At 40.6% G+C, this 20,314-nt stretch overlaps 1 protein-coding gene across 11 annotated transcripts in view; it reads right to left on the reverse strand.

Annotated features, from left to right (window-relative positions):
- GABRB1 (gamma-aminobutyric acid type A receptor subunit beta1) overlaps positions 1–20,314 on the reverse strand; it is a 112,385-nt gene that overhangs the window by 13,559 nt on the left and 78,512 nt on the right. For 10 of the 11 annotated variants that reach the window (XR_010361322.1, XR_010361325.1, XR_010361324.1 and 7 more), the window contains 4 exons: positions 19,426–19,508; positions 2,173–2,310; positions 1,914–2,066; positions 383–636 (listed from right to left, as the gene is read on the reverse strand). Coding sequence is in view for 7 of the 11 variants with exons in the window: in XM_064418254.1 (XP_064274324.1) it covers positions 383–636; positions 1,914–2,066; positions 2,173–2,310; positions 19,426–19,508 (628 nt within the window). In the remaining 4 variants the exon portion in view is untranslated. The remainder of the gene's footprint in view (positions 1–382; positions 637–1,913; positions 2,067–2,172; positions 2,311–19,425; positions 19,509–20,314) is intronic. The other variant, XM_064418255.1, reaches the window with a different exon arrangement.

Raw genomic sequence — 20,314 nt, forward strand, 5'->3', positions numbered from 1 at the left:
CTTTTTATTTTTGGTGAAGTTTCTGTATGTAAAGAGGAACTTTAATATAAACATTTCTTCTACACCACCTTCTAAAGCAAAAAAAGATACAGCTGAAGTGATATTTAACTTCCTTGTACCCCTTGTATTTCTTCTGCAAGAAATACAAAGAAGAAAGGTGTCCTAAATATTCATTTGCATTTTCTGTATTTTGTTACTCTGTTTTCAGTTGAAGATGGAACAGACCATATGTTGCTGTCATCTCCTTAAAATACAATTTTTCTCTAGGCAATCTTAAATGCTTTTGCATTGATTTTGCACGTGTTCCACCTGTATTTATCTCTATCATCACATAAATGAACATTTTTAAGTAATGTTTGAAAACATAGCTTGAACATTTTACCTGGACTCTGTTTGTTTCCAGTCTGCTCTTCTCTCCTGTAGCAGCATGTCCTGCTCTGCCTGCTGTCTTTTTTTGACGTTGAGGTCCTTTCCCAAAGAATATGTAGTTTACAAAGGCATATTCCAGCAAGGCCAGGAACACAAACACAAAGCATCCCATCAGGTAAATATCTATTGCCTTGACATAGGGGATCTTTGGCAAGGTCTCCCTGAGGTGGGTGCTGATGGTGGTCATGGTCAGCACAGTGGTGATTCCTGTGAAGGGAAGAAATGAGATATTGCCGAATAAGACAAGGAAGGAGATCTGAGCACAAAAGACATAATAGCAGCACTGCACTTCTCATGCAGATGGGTTAATTATGTGATCAGGTTCTTAGCAGCCAAAGGAGTGTGTTTTGCAGAACTGGAAATGAACCTTACAAGTCTGCTGATAGCACCTTCCTTGCCTTTTCATGCAGTGGAGGGTAAATGAAATAACCTTCAGTAGCCCAGGCTGTGTTGGAACTTCTTGCCTGAATTTTTGCAATAACTGCTAGGGAATGTGGTGTTAGTTGACCTGGATAGCAAAAGTTGATTGCTGTTCTTTCTATGTGAGAAAATGCTTCTGACTACATTTGCAGCAGTAGCTCTTCTTCACCCTATATTTGACATGCATTGCTGCAATAAGTATCTAGCTTGTGATTTAAAATGGAGGATTGAAAGGAGAAAGAGAAGCCTTTTGATGAAGTGATGGTCTTTGATGAAGAGAAAGTGATATATATGCTTGTACCAAAACAACTTTTCCTGGTTGCAAGTGAAGCATTTCCATCTCATTATGTTATCCACCACTGAATGATTTTTTTTCTCATATGTGTTTTTTTCTTTTAGCTGGTTGAAATTACTTTTTATTCTGCTTTAATCACAGGTCGTTAGTGCATGTAGATAGCAGCTTTAGGCACAGGTGTAACAAGTTTAATTTGCAGGGAGATGGCACAAAATGACTTTTTGGCAATAGAGCTGAAAACCATATATGCCTTAAAGCACAGACAGTGCAAAAGATTTTCATTCTTATGGAAAGCTGTAGGAAGGAATGTGGCATGGGAAAGAACCAACTATAGGTAAAGCAGACTTATTTGGTGTAAGCTGGTGTATCTCCACTGATGTCAGCAGGATCTTGTGTATTCCTTCCAGTCACAGATCTGGCCTGAGAGAACACTTTTTAACATCAACAGGGATTGTTCATGCAGCACAGTGTAGATACCCCTAGATACCTGAATTAAGAGTTTTATGCTCCAGTTTGGAAGCAAGATGCTTTTGGCCTGATCCAAAGATCATTATGACAACAGGAAGTCAGTCAGAATTCCAACCTAAGTGTGGAGCAAGAGCTTCAGATGTAGGCAAGGTCACACCTGCCTGCCTTCCTGACAACCAAGGCCCTGTGCTGCTGGTGTAAGATCACAATTAATGTGCTACAACCAGCAGAATGGATTTGGTGCCACTGTTTTAAAGGCAGCAAGTGTCCACATAGTTCAGTAATTTTGAGAAGAAGTTACCTAGAGCAACTCTAGCTGCAGAGGCATCATAATTGATCCAAAAAGACACCCATGACAGAATTGTGATCAGCGTGGAAGGCATATAGGTTTGCAAAATGAAGTATCCAATATTTCTTTTAAGGCGGAAGCTAAGTGATAGTCGAGGATATGCTCCTGAAAGAAAGAAGTCATATAATGACTAATGCCTTACAAAAGGTAGGCACTGATATTTCTGAGTAAGAGGAAGAGGGAACAACTTTTTTAACTTGTCAGTGCTTACCTGTTGTAAATTCCACTCTCTTTGATACCATTTTGTAATCCACAATAGAAAATTGCGGGAGCTCGATGTTATTTACTCCTGTTACTGCTGCCTCTCCTCCATTCCAGTAAAATTCAATATCATCAGTAGTGTATCCATCTGAAACAGAGGTAACATTTGATTATTGACTTTTCTTTTTGTTTTATTATTTTGCTTAAATAGTTGCAGTTCAAATGGAAGGAGCTGCTGTTAATCCGGAATTCAGCCCTCTGTTGTGTGACATTCCTGTTACACAGGAGCCTTCCCTATGTCCCGAGGAAGCTTCTAGATGTAGAAGAGGACAAGACAGAAAACAAGGATAGAATTCATGATTAAAGTTGGTTTTTAGTTAGCTTTATTACAACTGCTTTTCAGTCAGACTTGAGGTGCTCAGTTTGCCAAGAGACAGGTACATCATCAGCAAAACTTTTAAACTCTCTTTGGAGGAGCTCTGACAGCAAAGCCACGTTCAGTTCCCAGATTTTAATTTGATTTCCTATGCAGGATGTGACAAAATACAGAGTTGAGAGCCAGTGGAGACAAAGATGATTCTAGAAGAATTAAGGTGCCTGTAGTATCACATGACAATGTCTGTCATGTTATCAAAGGTAACCCTTTGATATTCATGAAGCATTTTATATTTTAATTAGACCATGCCAACTTTGATCTTCTGTTATCACAGAACTATTTCTTTTTTACTCCAAAACTAGCACCTTTCTTCTGTTTCCTTTTAACAGTGATGTTGATTATTTATAATGTAATTAAAAATTAATTTGCTATTATATCACTGGAAATGTTAACATTATTGTTACCATTTTCAGAAATATTTTGATTGAACTCAGAAGTGACTGAGTTTCAAAAAAATCTGGCAATTGACAACATTTTTGAACTAATATTTAAACTGGTTCCACTTTATTGCATTTTTCTACTTTCCCCAGATATCTACCAGAGGAGAGAACATCTCATCTATTTTTAAGTTTTTCCTTCAGGTGTTAGATTTAATCAGGTTTAAATCATATAACACAGATCAAATAAAAAACATCTGTTTGAACTGAAAGCTTTAGAAAACTTGACAGTACTTTTGCCAGTGGAACTAACTGCAGCCTTGAAGTCTCCACAGAGTTAGGAACCTATCCTTTCATATGCACAAGTAATGCAATATCAAGCTAAGGAAATTAGTCTTGAGATGTCTTTTCCAGTGATGATGCCTGGTAATATCCTCATTCCTGGAAGGCTGACCACATGCAGAACAGATCCATGGTCTCCCTGGTGACAGCCAGAGAAGCTCTTAGGACTTGCTGCCAGGCTCCAGAGATGGCTTGGAAAGTCTGCAGCTATTGAACAGCTATCTTTTTAATGCAAACACACAATGATGGGCTGAACAAGGTTAAATGTTCACAAATTTTATTTCTGAACTGCTCAGTGTCATGGTGTTCTAACTATCAGAATTGCTCTGAGAACCACACTAACCAATGCAATAGGGATTGCTGCTGCAAGCTTAAAACTTGCATAGTTATGCTATATTTTTTTTTGTTTCAAATGACCCATCCCAGGGATGTGACACAGAGCTCTGCATGGCTGGTTTTCATTCCTTTTCACTGCAAAAGGTCAAGGTAGCTGCTTGGTAGTGAGACTTCAGCAGCTGCTCTAAAGGCTGTGCACACAAACCCCAGGGCTGACATGAGCTACATGTAGGGTGTGATACAGAATGGCTGAAAGTGAATGAAGACTGCTAAGACTGTTTAAAAGACCAAGACTGAGATTGGCATTTCATTTTCTTGCAAATCTGTTTTATAAAAACCTTCTCTTGAAGGATTTCTCTTCTCAGAAAAGGTGGTGCAAAACAGATGGCATTGGAACTGTCATCTCACACTGAAAGGGCATTATGTGTAGACTTTGTACCACACAGATATCCTCTACATGAGGTAATAGCCATCCTTTGTCTTTAGGGGACAGAATAAAAAGCAAAAGGGCCATCACTACCTAGATGTTGATCAGCTTCTTGCTGCAAAGTCACAGGTGAACGTTTAGATGTGAGGATCCTGAACTCTGCCTCAGCTTTGGAAGAAAACCATGAAAATTATTCTTCTGTTCTGTGCTGTCATCAGCTGATGCCCTTTTCACGTCCTGCCCTCCAGTTTTGCCCAGATTGTGTTTCCTTGGGCAGTGCAGGCTGGGACCCAGGGCAGTGAGAGGAACAGCCTCCAGTCCCCAGGAGCTCCTGACTTTACTTGCAGCTTCTTAAGGCAGCCACAGCCAGCCTCTCTGCAGTTTCTCTGACGTTTTGAGAAAAGAAGTAATAGTTTGGCACCTTATTGTGGCTGAAATTCTCTTCCCTGAAGGCGAATTATTAGTGATTTAGTTGTTAAAACCCACAAAGGTGCCAAATAAATACCTGGGATATCAGAAGGCAGATTTCAAAAAGAAAACAGGCACAACCTCCTACAAAAAGATTGCACCATGCTATTGATACACTGTGTGGTCATGCTGGATTTTTGGAAAAGGAAATTATGTGAGTTTTATAATGTAGACAATGTGCTTTCCTCTAGTTTTGCTGTCTATGACTTTGGCTACTAAGTGAAAAGTAGAACTAGTAGGTTATAAAGTCAACTAACTAAAAGCAAACTAACCAAAAGTTTTCTAAATATATCTATTTTTTTTTCTTGAATTTAAGCTTCCCTAAAGTTGATGGAAATTATGAGAAAGGAATAGTGATGTTTTTCACCCAGGAGCACTCATATTTTTTTAGCTCCCTTTTTAGAAAAGCAGTTGAGCAAAAACATCTTCCTGTGGTTTTAGGTCAGTATTTTCATTATTTCCCTGGCAGTCACTGTAATATCTGTGCTAGACACTAACAAGGGGTAAATTCTCCCTGTGCAGTCCATTCCCTGATAGGATTGCTGCTGTGTTATGGCCTTTCCTTAGGTATTTGCACATTGTTCCACGTGTGTGAGAGGCATTGCGTTTCCTGGCTGACAATGGCTCAGAGGTGCAGGAATTTCACAGGTGCTCGTGTTTCACAGGTGTCGACATGGCTTTTCTCTAGCAAACTTTGGAGGGAGACAGTTGGCTGAAGGTTAAAAACAGGAATTGATCTCAGCTCTGAATAGCAAGCAAGAGACAGATTGCTCCTTCTCCTTTTTCAAGTGGACAGCGGCTTTAAGCGAGGAGCTGCAGTGATGTAAATTAAGAAACCTCCAGGTGTGGAGCAGTACTGACTGCAGGCAGTGGAAACCCCTTATTTCGAGCAGCAAATGCCTTAGCGTTTACAAAGGAAGAAAAGCCGTTTCAATGATAGGAAAAGTGAGTCTTGCCCTTGCAGTGGCCAGCGTTAATGCTGGTTTGTTCGCCGAACTTATCAGTACTGCCCAGGTATTCCCTCGGCAGCTCTTTCGCCCTGTAATCCTTTTCCCTCTGCGTAGTACCCACGCCACCAATTTAAATGCATGGCTCTGCTTCTGTGGCAGAGAGAGCAGCACCCGCAGCTGGGCCGCGGTGTCCGAGCACGGATTTCACACAAGCCAGGGACGCCGCGGCCCTGCAGTGTGTCAGCGACGCTCGCAAGAGCTGCGGCGGCCCCGGCGGCAGAACGAGCGCGGCCGGGCCCCGCGGGGGCGCCCGCGCTCCGCCGCGGGACTGCGGGGACTGAGCCGGGACTGCGGGGGGACTGGGCGGGGATTGCGCGGGGGATGAGCCGGGATTGCGCGGGGACTGCGCGGGGATTGCGCGGGGGATGAGCGGGGATTGCGCGGGAACTGAGCGGGGAATGAGCCGGGACTGCGGGGATTGCGCGGGGGATGAGCCGGGACTGCGCGGGGACTGCGCGGGGGATGCGCGGGGACTGAGCCGGGACTGCGCCGGGGTTACGCGGGGACCGCGCGGGGGGCCGAGCCCCGAACCGATTATTTAGGGAGCTGGTTTGCTCCCAGCTTCCGCAGCGAGCACGGCCTCATTGCTCTGCTGGCATCCCCAGCAGTCCAGCTCGCTAAATCAATCAGTTTTCCCAGGAATTCTCCGTGTGGTTTTGACCTAAATAAGAATTGACCGCCAAAAATTTATTTATTTATTTGTTGTATAATTAACAGTGGTTCCTGAAAAATACTTATTCTACTTAAGCCTTTTTTTTTTTTTTGGTTGCTAGATTCTTTTCCATCTTCAAAACTACTAAAAAGCACATTTAATTGCCCAGCTTGAGATATAATACTTCTGTTCCACTTAATCACCAACTTTTTCTTTTCTTTTTTTTTTTTTTTCTCTCATCTGAGAGTTTAAGTGAGAATGCTTGGTCAGAACTCCCACAGATCTAAAAAGAAACTGTATACAAACGTGGCAAGAAATAGGTTATGTATAGATCTCCCTGTTCACAGAAAGAAATGCTTTAGAAACGTTGCTGACATTGTGATTTAGCCAAGTTTAACAGTGTATGGGATGTCACCAGGCTGTTCTATTTTACACTGCAGCACTTCTCAAATATCTCTGGGATGGATAAGTGAGGATGTGTGTCACATTCACAGATACAAGTCATGATTCCACTGTCATTAGCAATTCAATGGAGATGTCCAAACAGAATCCATTTTCCCTTCTGATCCTCCGGGGCAGGTAGCTCTGAAACACCCAGCAGCCGGCTCTCTTCCTTCAGATCTAAATAGGACTTCTCAAAAAGCTACAGCAATTCCATGCGCACAAATCAGTTGGCCCTCCTTAGGCTGAGGTTGTACCCCAACCCTCTTCCATTCCTCTTGGGTGGTGTCTTTCGTAACAACTTAGTCTTTGTTGCTAAATGTCTTTTTTGTTTGTTTGTTTGTTTGTTTGTTTGTTACTATTTATATGGTTGCATTCAAACAGGAAGAGAATGCATTCCTTCCACAGGCCACCAAGGTGGTCCATACAGTGGCAAGTATATTGTACTACTTAATCTAAATCTGACTTGTAAATGGGGCACCACGCATCTGGAGATGTGTTTTGGAAATCAGTGTAACTAGTTAATATTAAGGTGATAGAAAAGGTTTAAAGGTTTCCTGCCACTTGTGTTTGAGTGTGTATTTGCATGTACAAGGTACTTTTTTTTTTCCACTGAGAAATATTTTTTGTTTTCCCTGCGGATATGAATTAGCATTAGCAACACTGTCTCAAATGAAAACTTGGTTAGACTGCTGGAGTACTAAAGATTGTCAGTTATTTAAGAAGGTTTCTCAAATACAAAAAAATTTTATGTATGCAGCAATCTGTTCCATCCCAGCTGGAGACATAACTTCCTATCCATTAGAAGAGGAAAAAAAAAGTTATTACCTCATAAAGTCACTCTTGCAAGATACTAATCTAATTCAATGAGTGAATTATAACCTTGCCTTAATTTGCAAGTGCCTTTAATGTTGGTTCACTTTTACTTGTTATCATTTTTTGCCAGTGAGACTTGACACAAACCTGAAAGTCCTGTGGGACAGACATTATTTGGTTTTGGTTAATATCAGTTTAATGACTAACACAGCAGGACTTGTCTGTATCACTGTGTCTCAACAGAGGGAAATGAAGGATTCTGGATAAGTGGTCAAACTTGTATTGAAAATGTATTCCAGTTAATTTGGCTCCTTCTACTGGATTTTTCCAGTGATGGCAAAGGAAATTATTGGCTAAAATAAATATAATGCAATGAACAACCAGAAACACACATCAGTATGTTTTAACTAGTATGGCTTTCATGTGCAAGAGTACCTCCTGAAAGGCATGCTGGTATTTTTGTGTCTTGTTCACTAGTAAGGATTTAATTCTCATTAGCTATGGAAAAAAAAAAAAAAAAACACAAAAAAAAAAAAAAAAAAAAAAAAAAAAAAAAAAACCACCAAAAAAATCCCACCAAACTAAGGAATTATTAGGAAAGGGAAGCAAATGCAAAATTCCTTGTTTGCATTTCCATATTTTCCATTCACGTTTCACTACTTCATAGAGTTTCCTTTCTTTGCCCAAAATACCAATCCTGAATTTACTAGAATGAAGGACACACTTGATTCCAGTGAAGAAAGGACCCGAGTCATGATTCTTTAGCTTGAAGGCAAGGTGGCTGATAGAAAAAGTCTGTAAGATCCTAAGTTAGCATGATGAGCTTGACCAGACCATCAGACTTTCAGACCAAGAAAAACACAAATCATGTCTAATGGCTAGTTCGAAAGTGAAACTCAGCATATAGATAAACTGCAGAAATCACTCATTCACATGAGTGTCCTTAGTTTCTGCTTGTTCAAAAGCTGCCATAGAATCACAGAATAAAAATCTATCCAGGTTGTTAAGTATGATACTATTTCTGACTGGATGGAGCAAAGTGCACAACACTTACTGGAGGTGTTTACTGAGGAAATATCAGCACACGTGTCCTAGGCTCTGTTCCACCTTCATTGATACGTTCTGCTGGCCACTCTCAGAGACAAGATAATGGCTAAGACAGATCTAAGACAGTACAACAGTAGGGGTCTGACATGTTCTAATGCAGCCTGATTTACCCATCTCCTTTCTTTCACCTTTACAACACTTTCCTTTCATCTCTGGAATGATGACTTTTAGCCTGATGTTAAGAGCCTCTGACTCTACACATGTCTGTGTAATTCCTGTAAATCAAACTGTGATTAAAAAGTCTTGTTCATGCTCCCACATTTTGTGTAGTAAAAAGCAGCCTGCCCATAGTAGCTTAGAGGTTAAGATGTCATTGAAAACTCAATGCAAATGTTTAGTGAGCAGTGCCAGTGATTCAAACTTGGACTTGAATAATTTTGATGACCTATTGTCTAAAAAATTTCCAATAATATATTGTTTAAAGAATTTTTTTTTTCAGAAAGCAGGCAAGCAGTATGAGTTCATGACTGGTGTCCTCTTGTGAGCCCAGACACTTGTGTAACTGTACATGTAATATGTACAAGGAGAGGTCAGCTCTGATACCCACATCATGCATCAGTTTCTACACACTTTTAGCAAGTTTCTCATCTTATAAGTTAGTTTCAGTGAATCATGAAGTTTTAATGCTTCATACTCTGAAGCATGAAGTTTTAAGATGGCACTTTAGTTACTTTGGTAGTTACATATGTTGAGGAACATTTTGTTTAGTTACTTCCACATTTCTCACTCGTTTGCCTGGATCCTCTTCTCTTGTAGGGTTGAAACCACCAAAGTTCTGAAGTCACACTATCATGTTCTTGTCTAAAGATTAGTCAACAGTGATAAGTGATGAGAAGGTTAACCCAAAGAGTTAACCAATTGGGTTAACCCCAATTGCCTTGCATGGCATTTCACTTGCTGGTGGTACCAGACTGTCCTTGAGAGCTTGGGGCTGGAAAAAGAGGATTTGTTTCTTTCCAGCAGCAAGTGTCAGAAATCCCAGCCATCTTCTCTTCCTTTCATTCTGAGATGCCTTGTTTCTGAATCTGTCTTGATCTTTCTGCTTCTGCCTTTCTTATTCTTCTTTTGAATGGACACACTACTGGTTACCAGCAGAAAGGTGAGCCAAAGATCCTCACCTTTTCTGGAGAGGTTTGCTTGCTTTTATTCCCCTTCTTTCTTTTTTCAGGAGCAGCAAAATGCAGACCACACATTGTTTCTGCTCTAGTCCTGGCGGCACAATCTGGGAGTGCTAGACTCAAAAGACCTTGACATGTTGAGAGAGACCTGCCCTCTCCTGAAAGCCTTGTGCAATCCTTCACCTTGTTTGTTAACTGAAATGACTTCCACACCTTTACACAAGCCTGATGAAGGTAACTTGCTTGCAGTGCTGTCAGGAGCACATTTTATGTAAAATTTGTAAGTCCAATGCAAATCTTTTTTCAACCCCACCAGTTTCTTCCTTCCTCTTTTTTTCTCATTTGAGCTGCTGTACAGTAGATGACTCTCACAGTCTGAGCCGTAATCCTGGAAGTTTTTTTCTGACTTGAGTTGCTTTACAAAGTTAAAAAGGGAACAACACTATTTATAAGCACATTATGTAAACATTAGCAACAGAGGTTCAGCTGCTTAGCATTCAATTAATTTAGTTCAGTCAATATTGCATGGTACACAGTTTTGTCTGCTCCTATTGTAAACACATCTTGCCCTTGAGCACTTACTTCATTTGACTAATTAAGATCTACTTCTAAGTGCTCTCATTTTGTTGCCAGGCAGACTCACCCAACTTCAGATACAGCTGTTGTACTTGGTGAAAAAGGCATTTGAAATCCAGGTCCATCTGGTTTTGCTCTAGTGTGTCAGCCCAAAACCTGCTCTTCTGTAAGGCAGCGAGATCTTTGCTTTCCACAGGTCTCAGGCTGGAGATGAATCAGGACATTGTATGTTTCTTACCTATGCCAGCATGTCTTATGCAAGTACACATATGTCTGCACAAGATTGTGTTCCCACCTAGGACAGTGAAAACCCTTTTAAAATTTTAATTCTTTAATGCAGGTGCATAAAGTTTTTCAGAGAGGTAAATGTGGAAATGTGGGAAATGGATTTGTAGAAAGAATTTGTTGTCTCATCCTTCTCATGAGAATGAAAATGAAATAAAAGCTTTAAAAACATTTCTTAGTTGCCCCATTTCTAAGTAAAAAAAAAAAGTATTATCTGACATGGAACCAAGTACAAGTCTACTGTACTTGAGCATTTTATATAAATTGTGAGAATGAAGTTTCATGGTGGACTGCCCTTTCTTTTCTGCTTCTCCTCTCCCCTGGGGGAAGAGGGGAGTGAGTGGCTGTTTGGTATTCAGCTGCCAGCATAGCACTACAGGTGGGATCTCACAAGGGCAGACTAGAGGGACACAACCACATCGCTTCGACCTGCTGAACATGCAGCTTTTGGTTTTTGGAAGTGGTTAACTTCCTGGGCTGGGAGTGCACATTGCCAGGTCATGTTGGGCTTCCCATCAACCAAAGTCTCCCAAGTCCTTCTCCTAAGGATGGCTCCCAATCCATTCCTTAAGCAGCCTGTAAGTGCCTATAGGCACTTGCAGAATATAAATGAGAATGGAAATAGATTACTCAGAAGACCCGCCACATATTCTGACCTAAGGCACTAAGAGTATTAGCCAAAATTGCACCTCACCAGGAAATTGCAGGAAGAGATAGGAGCACTAGGTAGCAATCTGGTAACCTTTAGGTACTGCTTCAATCAGACAGATTACAGCTCAGATCTGTAATTACAGTTACCATGCAGTTACCTTTCCATTTCCCTGCCCATCAGCACTACGGCTACGTAGCCCTGATCCTGGAGTCCAATTCCTTGTGTGAAATGAGTCATTGTCTAATTCAGTTTCCATCTACATGCTGATGGACAGTTGTTTCTTTTAAAAAACCAGGCCTGCACTCCAGGGGTAACAGGTATTTGAAAGACTGAGGGAGACAAATGTGCACAGATGGCTAGGGAGATTGAGCTAGAAGTCTGGGAAACTTGATGCTGCTGTTTTCATGGAAGCCTGATGAATCACCAAAACTGCCAATCAACAGAAAATAGAAATTAAATGAAAAATTGTATCAGTGTAAATTATATCTTCAAACCAAACTGAAATGCTCAATGTTTTCTTCTTGGAGTTTTCCACACACTGTGGTTGCCCTGTAACAACCTATACCTTTTTGTGCAGTCTACTCTAGCACTTAATGCTTGTTGCTTTAAGTTTATGAGAAAGCTGAATTAATAAATAAAGCTGTTAGAAGTGGTAGCAGAACGCTAATGGAGGAAGCATTAAGAGTTTTATCTGAAGGTCTCAGTTCTGTTCTGCAGAGAAGTTTCCTGAGGGCTGGAGGACTTGCATGAGTATACTGTACACTTAATAAAACTACTTCATAATAATATAGTCCCAGGTTAGATAACCCATCTTCCCACTGAGATTTGAGGCATTGTGTTTTATTATTTGTATTACTGCAGTGTCAAGAAGCCATACATATAGATCAAGACAGAGAAGGGATAGGCATCAAGTAGATAATTTCTCAAGATTTATAATATCTGTAAATACAGATGCATTGGGGGAAAGGCTTCATTTTCACAAACTGAAGCAAATCCATGAATACCAGAATCTTCCAGTTTGTTCTGGGTTTTTTTCTTTCATACAGCAATTCACACCTTGGCAGAAGACATTGTCTTGAATTATATAAACAATACTTATGGCCGTGGCATTCTAAAACAACTGTATTGTCTCCAAGCACAGTATGTCAGCTCTTCCAAGTCTTCTATATTACCAGGTGCAGAGATTATTTTTCCTTCACCTCTGACTCCAGAAATACAGACTCATCTAAGAGCACGGCTGCTTCTGGAGAAGTCAGCCCTTCCTCCAAATGAATCCTTAAATTTTTTTTAAAGCAAGCTAAGCTTTTCCTTTGGCCGTTCCCCTGGCCTGACGAGTCTCAAAGGCAGAAGAGTGAGACTTGATGAGGCTGTGCTGGGAAGTGACTCAGATCCAGCTTTCCTGTCCTCTGTGGTTGCCAGGGGACACCCTGGGTCACATATTGGGACCTCTGAGATTACTGAGATGGCACTAAGCAGGAAGAGCAGTTGGTGAAAATAACTCTGTATTCCTCTGTGTGTAATAAAAAAGTGCTTAAGATATTCCAAGTTTGCTAATTTCATATGTTCACGTTCTGGAATTGTTGAATGTCAAATATTTGCTATTGAAATCTATGCATCCATATAAAGACAAGCTATCCATCTTTTTGAAAATAAAATGTGAAAGTCATATAGACTAAACTATCTGCATCTGAGTAACTTGCAAATTTGTGTGCAGTGTAAAAATACATTCTGAAAGTAACATAGCTGATTTATAGTCCTCTGGGAAAAGAAATATTTCCAAAGTGTGGAAACAGAGCAGTCACTGTGGCTTAACACTAGTGTGCTGTGAAGAATGAATTATTTTAGCTCAGTAGCTGACTTAAAAGCTGAGTGGTAAGGAATGACATAAACTGAGCCAAAAATACATTTTAACTTTTGATGTGAAAAAAAAAAAAAAATAAAAAGGAAGCATGCAATCCTACTTGGCTAATTTCTCAGTTTCAATATCAACAAGCTATTTGTGAATCTGCCTCTCAAAGTATCTAAAAAACAACTTGCTCGGCTTCACAGCTCTGTGCTAGTCTTTCTGTTCCTGTGATGTTTAAATTGACTGCTGTGGATGCTCATGCTGTAACTTTAAAACCTCTCTTGTTTTGCTGCCAGCATGTTCTCTGCAGCTCAGAAGGATGGCATGTCAGAAGTTAATGTGGATCCACAGATTGTTGTGTGTGTGCAGAGTCTCCACAGGCGCTCCTTCTGAGAGTGCATTTGCAATGATACGAGCTCAGTGTGTATATTCTGCGTAGGGTATATGGGATAACCTAGGCTCTGTTATCTAAATGCCTTAATAAATCATAAAATGAGTTTCAAATTGCAAAATGTGTTGCCCAGAGAAGAGTCACTTTGCTATCCCAGTGGGCAGTATGTAGTACCATTTTGTATGGTACTATATGAGTATGCTGTGATAAAATGTGCTTTTCTGTGTCCTGCTCTTGCCTATTCTTTTGTTAGGCTTTGTGGGAGCTTGCATATGGCATTTGATCCAGGGGCAGAGTCTTTGTGAAATAAGGTGATTTGTGCATGTCACAGCACAGGCGGCAGTGGGAGTACAGCAGGCATGGATGGAGACTCACCTGCACACTGGTGAGTTGGGAAAGCTGTCAATAGGATGACATACTAAGAACACCCTATCACTTACAGCAGGCACATTCAGTGAAGATGGGCAGGTAGGAACCCTTCTGACTTTCATTCAGATGGTTTGCATTGCATCACATCTCAGAAAGATGCACTGCTTGAATGAGCTGAGTTTTGGAACCTCTCTCTCTTCTCAGTCCACCAAGTTTAGAAGAAATTTAAAGCTGGGTATGTAATTTAGAATACTTAAAAGGAATTGGCAAGAAGCAGAAGAAAGTTTTTATTCCCAGTGTTATGCTGTCACAATAAGACACATGTCAAAGTGGAGAAAATTAGGGTTTTGGTTTTTTTTTTTACCCAGGGTTTACAGGACCCATGGGAAGCAACACATTCCAGAGAACAGGTTTATGGCTGACAGGTCTCATGAGAGAGCAGGGGCAGTGTGGCAGGAGAGTAAGTGAGAGAGTCTCTTCATTTACAGATGTGGCAAAACTTAAGCAACTGGTATTGGGGAGCCTGCCCTCTTTAGGAACATCAGAAATAGAAGCTCTTGAAAAAGGCGTTGGGTTCATCATGCTTCCAGACTTTTTTTTTTTTTAATTGAGAAGGGCCTTGCAATTGGCTTTTAGAATACTCTGAGCAGCAAGCTCCTTTGAGAAAGGAAAAATTATGCTTTCTGTGGAACCAATTTGATATGCTTGGTGAGAAGCAGGATGAGACCAGATGCCCTTTTAGTGGTTTTGGATACTTTAGGGAAAATATATAAGTGGATCCAGCTCAAAGCTCTTGCTGCCTCAGGTACAAGAACAGCAATATTCATTAGTGAATTTTTATTGCTAGGCATGAATAAATTACTAGATATCTGGTGCCTGCAGACAGGCAAAGCTGTATTGGAAAGCTTGGATTTAAGACAAGTTTTTAATCTCTAAAAAAATGCCTATTTGTTTGAGGTGTAGGTTCTTACATTCTTGGCAGTTCAAATGCAGTCATACCCTGAATCAATGCAATCTTGTCTCAAGCAGAGAGCTGTGATAAACCTGTTCAAATCTCATTCCCTCAGATGGCTGTGTGCCAACAAAGGTGATAATGAATGCTTAGGTATGAACTCAGTTGTTTTTTTTTTTTCTGGCAACAAACTATGTAGAAGTTCAAGTGGAGCATTTTATTGATTTACTTTAATATCACTCTAAGTTGGGCGCGCTTTCATAGAAGCATTACATCTATTTAGTGTTAGATCTATCTCTATATGAAGAAGGGACAGCCACAAAAACAATGGAATTAGAACAGAATTGCCATTTCTTATACTGTAGCTAACTGAATAACTCTTCCTCTTTCCCCCAGGTATCTCTGTTCTGGTTTCTGTGGGCTTGTTCAGTTCACCCATTCAAATGGTTTCTAAGGGTGCAGCTGACAAGGCTAATGCACAGTTCAGTGTTGCAGCGCTGATCCCTGAATCATGCTGCAGCATTAACTGTTGTCATAGAGACACAGATTTTTCAGTCCAAAGGGACAGCTTTGAAAGTCAGCTCAGACCTGTAGTAAAACACATAGCAGCTTGCCAATAAGTAAATAACTTTGCCAAACTGGAGCACAGCTGGTCCCTCCCTCTCCTGTGACAGTGAAACACATTTCACTGAAGTTTGTGAGATGCTGTAAGTAAAACCCCAAATAGGGATTTAATTTGTTGTAAGAGTGATGCTGTCAGCACACATTTTTTTCTGATGAGTGAAAGCCAGATGCAAGCTTACTCCACAAGATCCTGCTGTTACTGTGACACTGGCAACCTTAGAGGGACAAAGAATATTAAAACAATAACAGTATTCTGTCTTACCCTCTAGGCAGTGCAGTGAGGTTAGCACTTGTAAAGAAGGATGCTAGAGTGGGGCAGCTGTACGCAGTCAGAAGTCTCTGACAGACAATCCCTGGGTGACATAATTGTAGCACTTTGATGCTACCCTCCCTGGTTGTTTGCCTCCTCCTTCTGCTTGCTCCTTTATCAGCTGTGTGTCTGCACCCATGCCAGTCCAGAGCCTGTCACGGCTGCTGCCAGGAGCAGGGGCCTTGTGCCAAGGCACAAGTTCTGAACTGCCATAGCAGTTGTAGCCCTTGCCAAAGGCTACCTGATACAGCAGAACTAACAGCTGGGGGATTTAACATCTTAAATTGCCAAGCTGACATCCATCAGAGCTCATGTGAGAGTGCCAAGCTGTCTGTGTAACCTCCAGCCAAGTATTAAGTCTTCTCTTTCCCAGTATATGCTAATCTGTGAGAAATGGATTGTTACAGATCCCAGTTCCACTGATGAAGCAGTTCCAGTTATACAATCCCTTGATTCTGTACACAGACGTTTCCAGTGGCCATCATGGTATTAGACATTGGAACAGGTGTAAAATGCCTGATATGGTCTCCCCATCTTCCACTGCAGAATTTGGAATAAGGTGAACTGGTTAAGTAAAGCTGCGAAAAATGCATGTGAAGGAACATGTGCAGCCAAAATGCTCCCCTCCTAAATGTATACATTTCTCTTGTTGTCAGCCATGCATACATAGCTTCTGCAGTCCTGTAAGATAGCTTTAGGAAAGCTGGAAATGCAATTTTTTCATGAAAATAATCTGCTGGCTCAATATAGGCAGGCATTATCCATGCCTTTGCTGAGCTGCTGGGGAGGTTTGATAATAGTGCAGTGTTTGGTTCCTTGTGCTCTTTTCCATCCCTGTGTCACACAGCCGTTTTGCTGCTATTTGCAATGCCTGAAATTACTCACTGTTAAGTATTATTAAGGAACAATTCTTATCACTTTAGGTTTTCAGGGACTGTCTTTAGCTAATTACCACAGCATCCCTAAGAGCTGAAATGACTCAGTGCTTTTCTGCTCACAAGTAGTGCACTGTTCATCTATTCTTTGACAAATTAATCTGTGGAACTTCCTGGTTCCTCTGGAACATGCTCCTTCTGTGGCAGGAGTAAGTTATCCTTAAAAACTCATGGGAACCCAAAAGAGAACCAGGTTGTGTGTGCTTCAGCACTGGGGTTCTGTGGCAGTGCTGCATAGTTGCACAGCTGCAGTGGATGCATAGCGGAGCATTCAGGTTTTGGAGGGGAAAATGAGTCTCCAGCTTGCTTGTTTTAGAAATGGGGAAGCACCCTGGGACCCTGAGAAGCCACTTGCCTGCCAACCTTTAGGAATGAAGGGAATCCTGTAGCTCTCACAGTACAAAGTACTGCTCTGGAAGCTGGTGCCACCTGGGTTAAACCACAAAACTGTGCACAGTATAAAAATGAACAAGCCCACTTTGGAGTGCTTTGAAAATGGTTTGGCAGTGCACATACTGCACCGTATCTGTCTAGTGGTGAGAAATGGTGCTCGCTATTGCAGACTTGCTTAGTGATTTAGAGACTTGCTTAGTGACTACAGCACCACCTTCCCTGGCCTTTTTACTAAAGGAATAGTTCTGTCCTGGGGTTTATTGAATTCCTGTCTGTCCCAAAATTGCAGTGGATAAGCCTTTCTATCAAAGAGACTTTTTTAAAAATAATTAAAAAAAATATTAACAGTTTAATTTTCAACCTAGCTCTGTGAACATTTGTATACTGGCATGATAGAAACAGAACAGAAGCTCAATAGCTGAAGGGTGATTCAGGAGCTGGAAGGAGAGCTTGAGGATGGGAGTCTTATAAACTGGTTCTGTCATGGAAGCAAATGGCACATGCCTAACACACATGGCATGAGCAGAGAAGCTGTGGTCATGGTTATAACCTCTTTATTCACCCTATTTCACTCTGTCCCCTCATTACTCTCAAGAGGATTAGTGGATACTACTGAGTGCAGAGTACTCTGGACAAATGGCTTACTTGTACTCAAATGCCTAAGAAAGAAATAGGCAGCTTGGCCTTCAGAACTCTATTCTTTCAAGTATGATGTTCTGGTTTAGGGCACCCCAGGACACATGATCAATAATTTTCAAGTATTTTAGACATGCAGATGAGAAGAACTGTGGTGCATTAGAAGGTATGTTTTAGGTGGACAATTGTCAAAGATGCCAGTGCCCCTGACACATCTGCTACTTGTGGGCTTCCAATAGCAGGTAAGCACACCTGTACTTTTGGAAAATCACTCAGGTGTTAGTAGAACTGACCCAAATACTCACACAAGAAATTGACTCTCCAATTTTGACCTGTTGCAAATTGTGATCAGATCAACAAGTCTTAACATATCAACATATGTATCTCTGGAGACATGAATTATTTATACAAGTGTTCAAAAGGTCTGAAAAGCAATTTTCTTTTGGGCATGTGTGACTGGCCACATGAATGACATAGTATTCTCTCATCCCTGATTGTGTTAGTATTTTAATTGCTTATTCCATCTGACCCTAATTTGGTTCTTGATGAGGTCTCCATGGTAATACAAAATCCATTCTCATTGAACATTTATCCTTACAAAGCTTCATTTATGTGAAAGTTTGTGAAAAGAGAGGTATAAACCAGTAAAATGTCAGTCTAATTTCATTATTTGTGCTGAAATGCTTCCCTACTTTCATCTTCAGTCGTGATTGAGCTGGGGACTTCAAATCAACTACCTCCCAACAAAAACTAGGTATGTGTTCAATATGAAGGCAACTTCACTATCATCACCCATTTTGGTTGCTGTGGTATTGTATAGATATTCATTTCCTTTGCTAATCAGGTGGAAAAGTGACTGAGGAGAAGTGTTATGCACTACATTTTGAAAATCAAGGTTTGACTCATTCTCTAAAAGCATCCATTACAAGCCTTAATAAGTTTAAGCCAGAAGATGAGCCAAGCAGCAGCAAGCAAGAAAGAAAATTGTTTTGTGCCAAAAATAGGCAGGACTGCAAAGCCCAAGTATGGGAAGACAACCATGTATCTTAATAAGCAACTGTGCAGTGGTGGATTGTGACACTCAGACTGATTTTTGAACAAGCAGAAAGTGACTGGGGGGATCAGTAGTGTGATGGGAAGCACTGCAAAGGGAAGCTACATGACCAGCATAAAAAGATTTATTTTCAAAAACCTTCACAGGCACTTCTCTAACAGCTACCACCATAAAATAAAGAGACAATAACAAAAATTTATAAATGCATGCTGTGTTCCTATGCTCATGGAAGACATTGACAAAGTTCTCATTAACCTTGGTGCTGAAGGATCAAGTTTTTTTCCTTTTATAACCTCCAAATGATTTGGTAACAGCAATTGATCAATCCTGCCACAGCCGCGTGGGACAGATGTCAATCTTGATGTTAGAGATGAATGTGCTAAGGTGAAGTAATTAATCCAGGTTCAGCAGTGCTTAGGCACTGAAGATAGACAGTGCTTGACTGCTGTCCTCTGAGCTCATCTTCAAAAAATACCCTCCTCCCTTCCTTGACAAGAGATTTTGAAAGACATCTTACAAGCTTGGATCAACCACTATTGTGAATGAAACACATTCTGGCTTGTGTATTACAGAAATACATTTTGTATGTTCAGTATATAAGCTCACTGAACCCACAGTATTTTAACAACTTGCCCCTGTTTTGCCTAATCTGTGAATGTGGTTCAATTCTCAGCTGTCATTTGGCCAACCCTTTCCCTCCAGTAACTTACAACTTTCAATTTCTAGTGTGCAGTTTTGCTCATCCAGAGGATATCTGCGTAGATCCATCATGCAAGCAGCTGTTGTTGTGATCCTGTAAGAGGAGGGTGAAAAAAAAAAAGAATTGAAAACCATATTTTACTTGTTTGAGATGGCAAGATTTTCTATAATGGGTTTTCTGTTTGTTTAAATACAGAATGGCATGCACTTGGATTCTTGACATGCAGTACTGGTTACAGCATAAAGCATAACTATATGCTGACTATTGTAGAGAGGATTTTGACTCAAAAGTTTCTGTGTAAAAAGTGTACAGTGTTTTGAAGAACATCCAGTCAGATTTCCACATGGATATTTTTTCTTAAATGTTCTAAATTGAGACATCTTCAAATTGTTTAGCAAATGTTTTATTTATGTCTTATATTGCTATATATATTTTTTTCCCATTTCGTTGTCACTTACTGTTTTAATTTTGTCTGATAGGTAGATGTATTCTCATCCATGCTGTGGAATACCTGATAATACCTCATTCATTATTTTTATACTTTCATAATCAGTTTATCATGAACTATGATAATTGTACATCACCTCTTAAAAACGGCATGAGACAATCAAACACCAGTGAAATGTAACATCGTACAGTGGTTACTTCATGAACATTGAGAGTAACTATGAGTGTGGATGTTTCAGATCCTTACTTCTTCTAGAGGGCATGTGAGTTGACATTTGGTCCCTAAAGGTATTCTCCATAGCCTAAGACTTTTCGCAAGGCAGTTCCTCTCCCTTAGACCATAAATCACAAGAACATCTAAGAAAATACTTGCTGATAAGTCTGTGACTGCGTGGGAGGAAGGTTAAATGACTTCATGAGGATGGGGACCAAATTTTAAAGCTCTCTTTGAG

The sequence above is a fragment of the Passer domesticus genome, chromosome 4 (genome assembly GCF_036417665.1).
Source record: "Passer domesticus isolate bPasDom1 chromosome 4, bPasDom1.hap1, whole genome shotgun sequence".
Lineage (NCBI taxonomy): Eukaryota > Metazoa > Chordata > Aves > Passeriformes > Passeridae > Passer > Passer domesticus.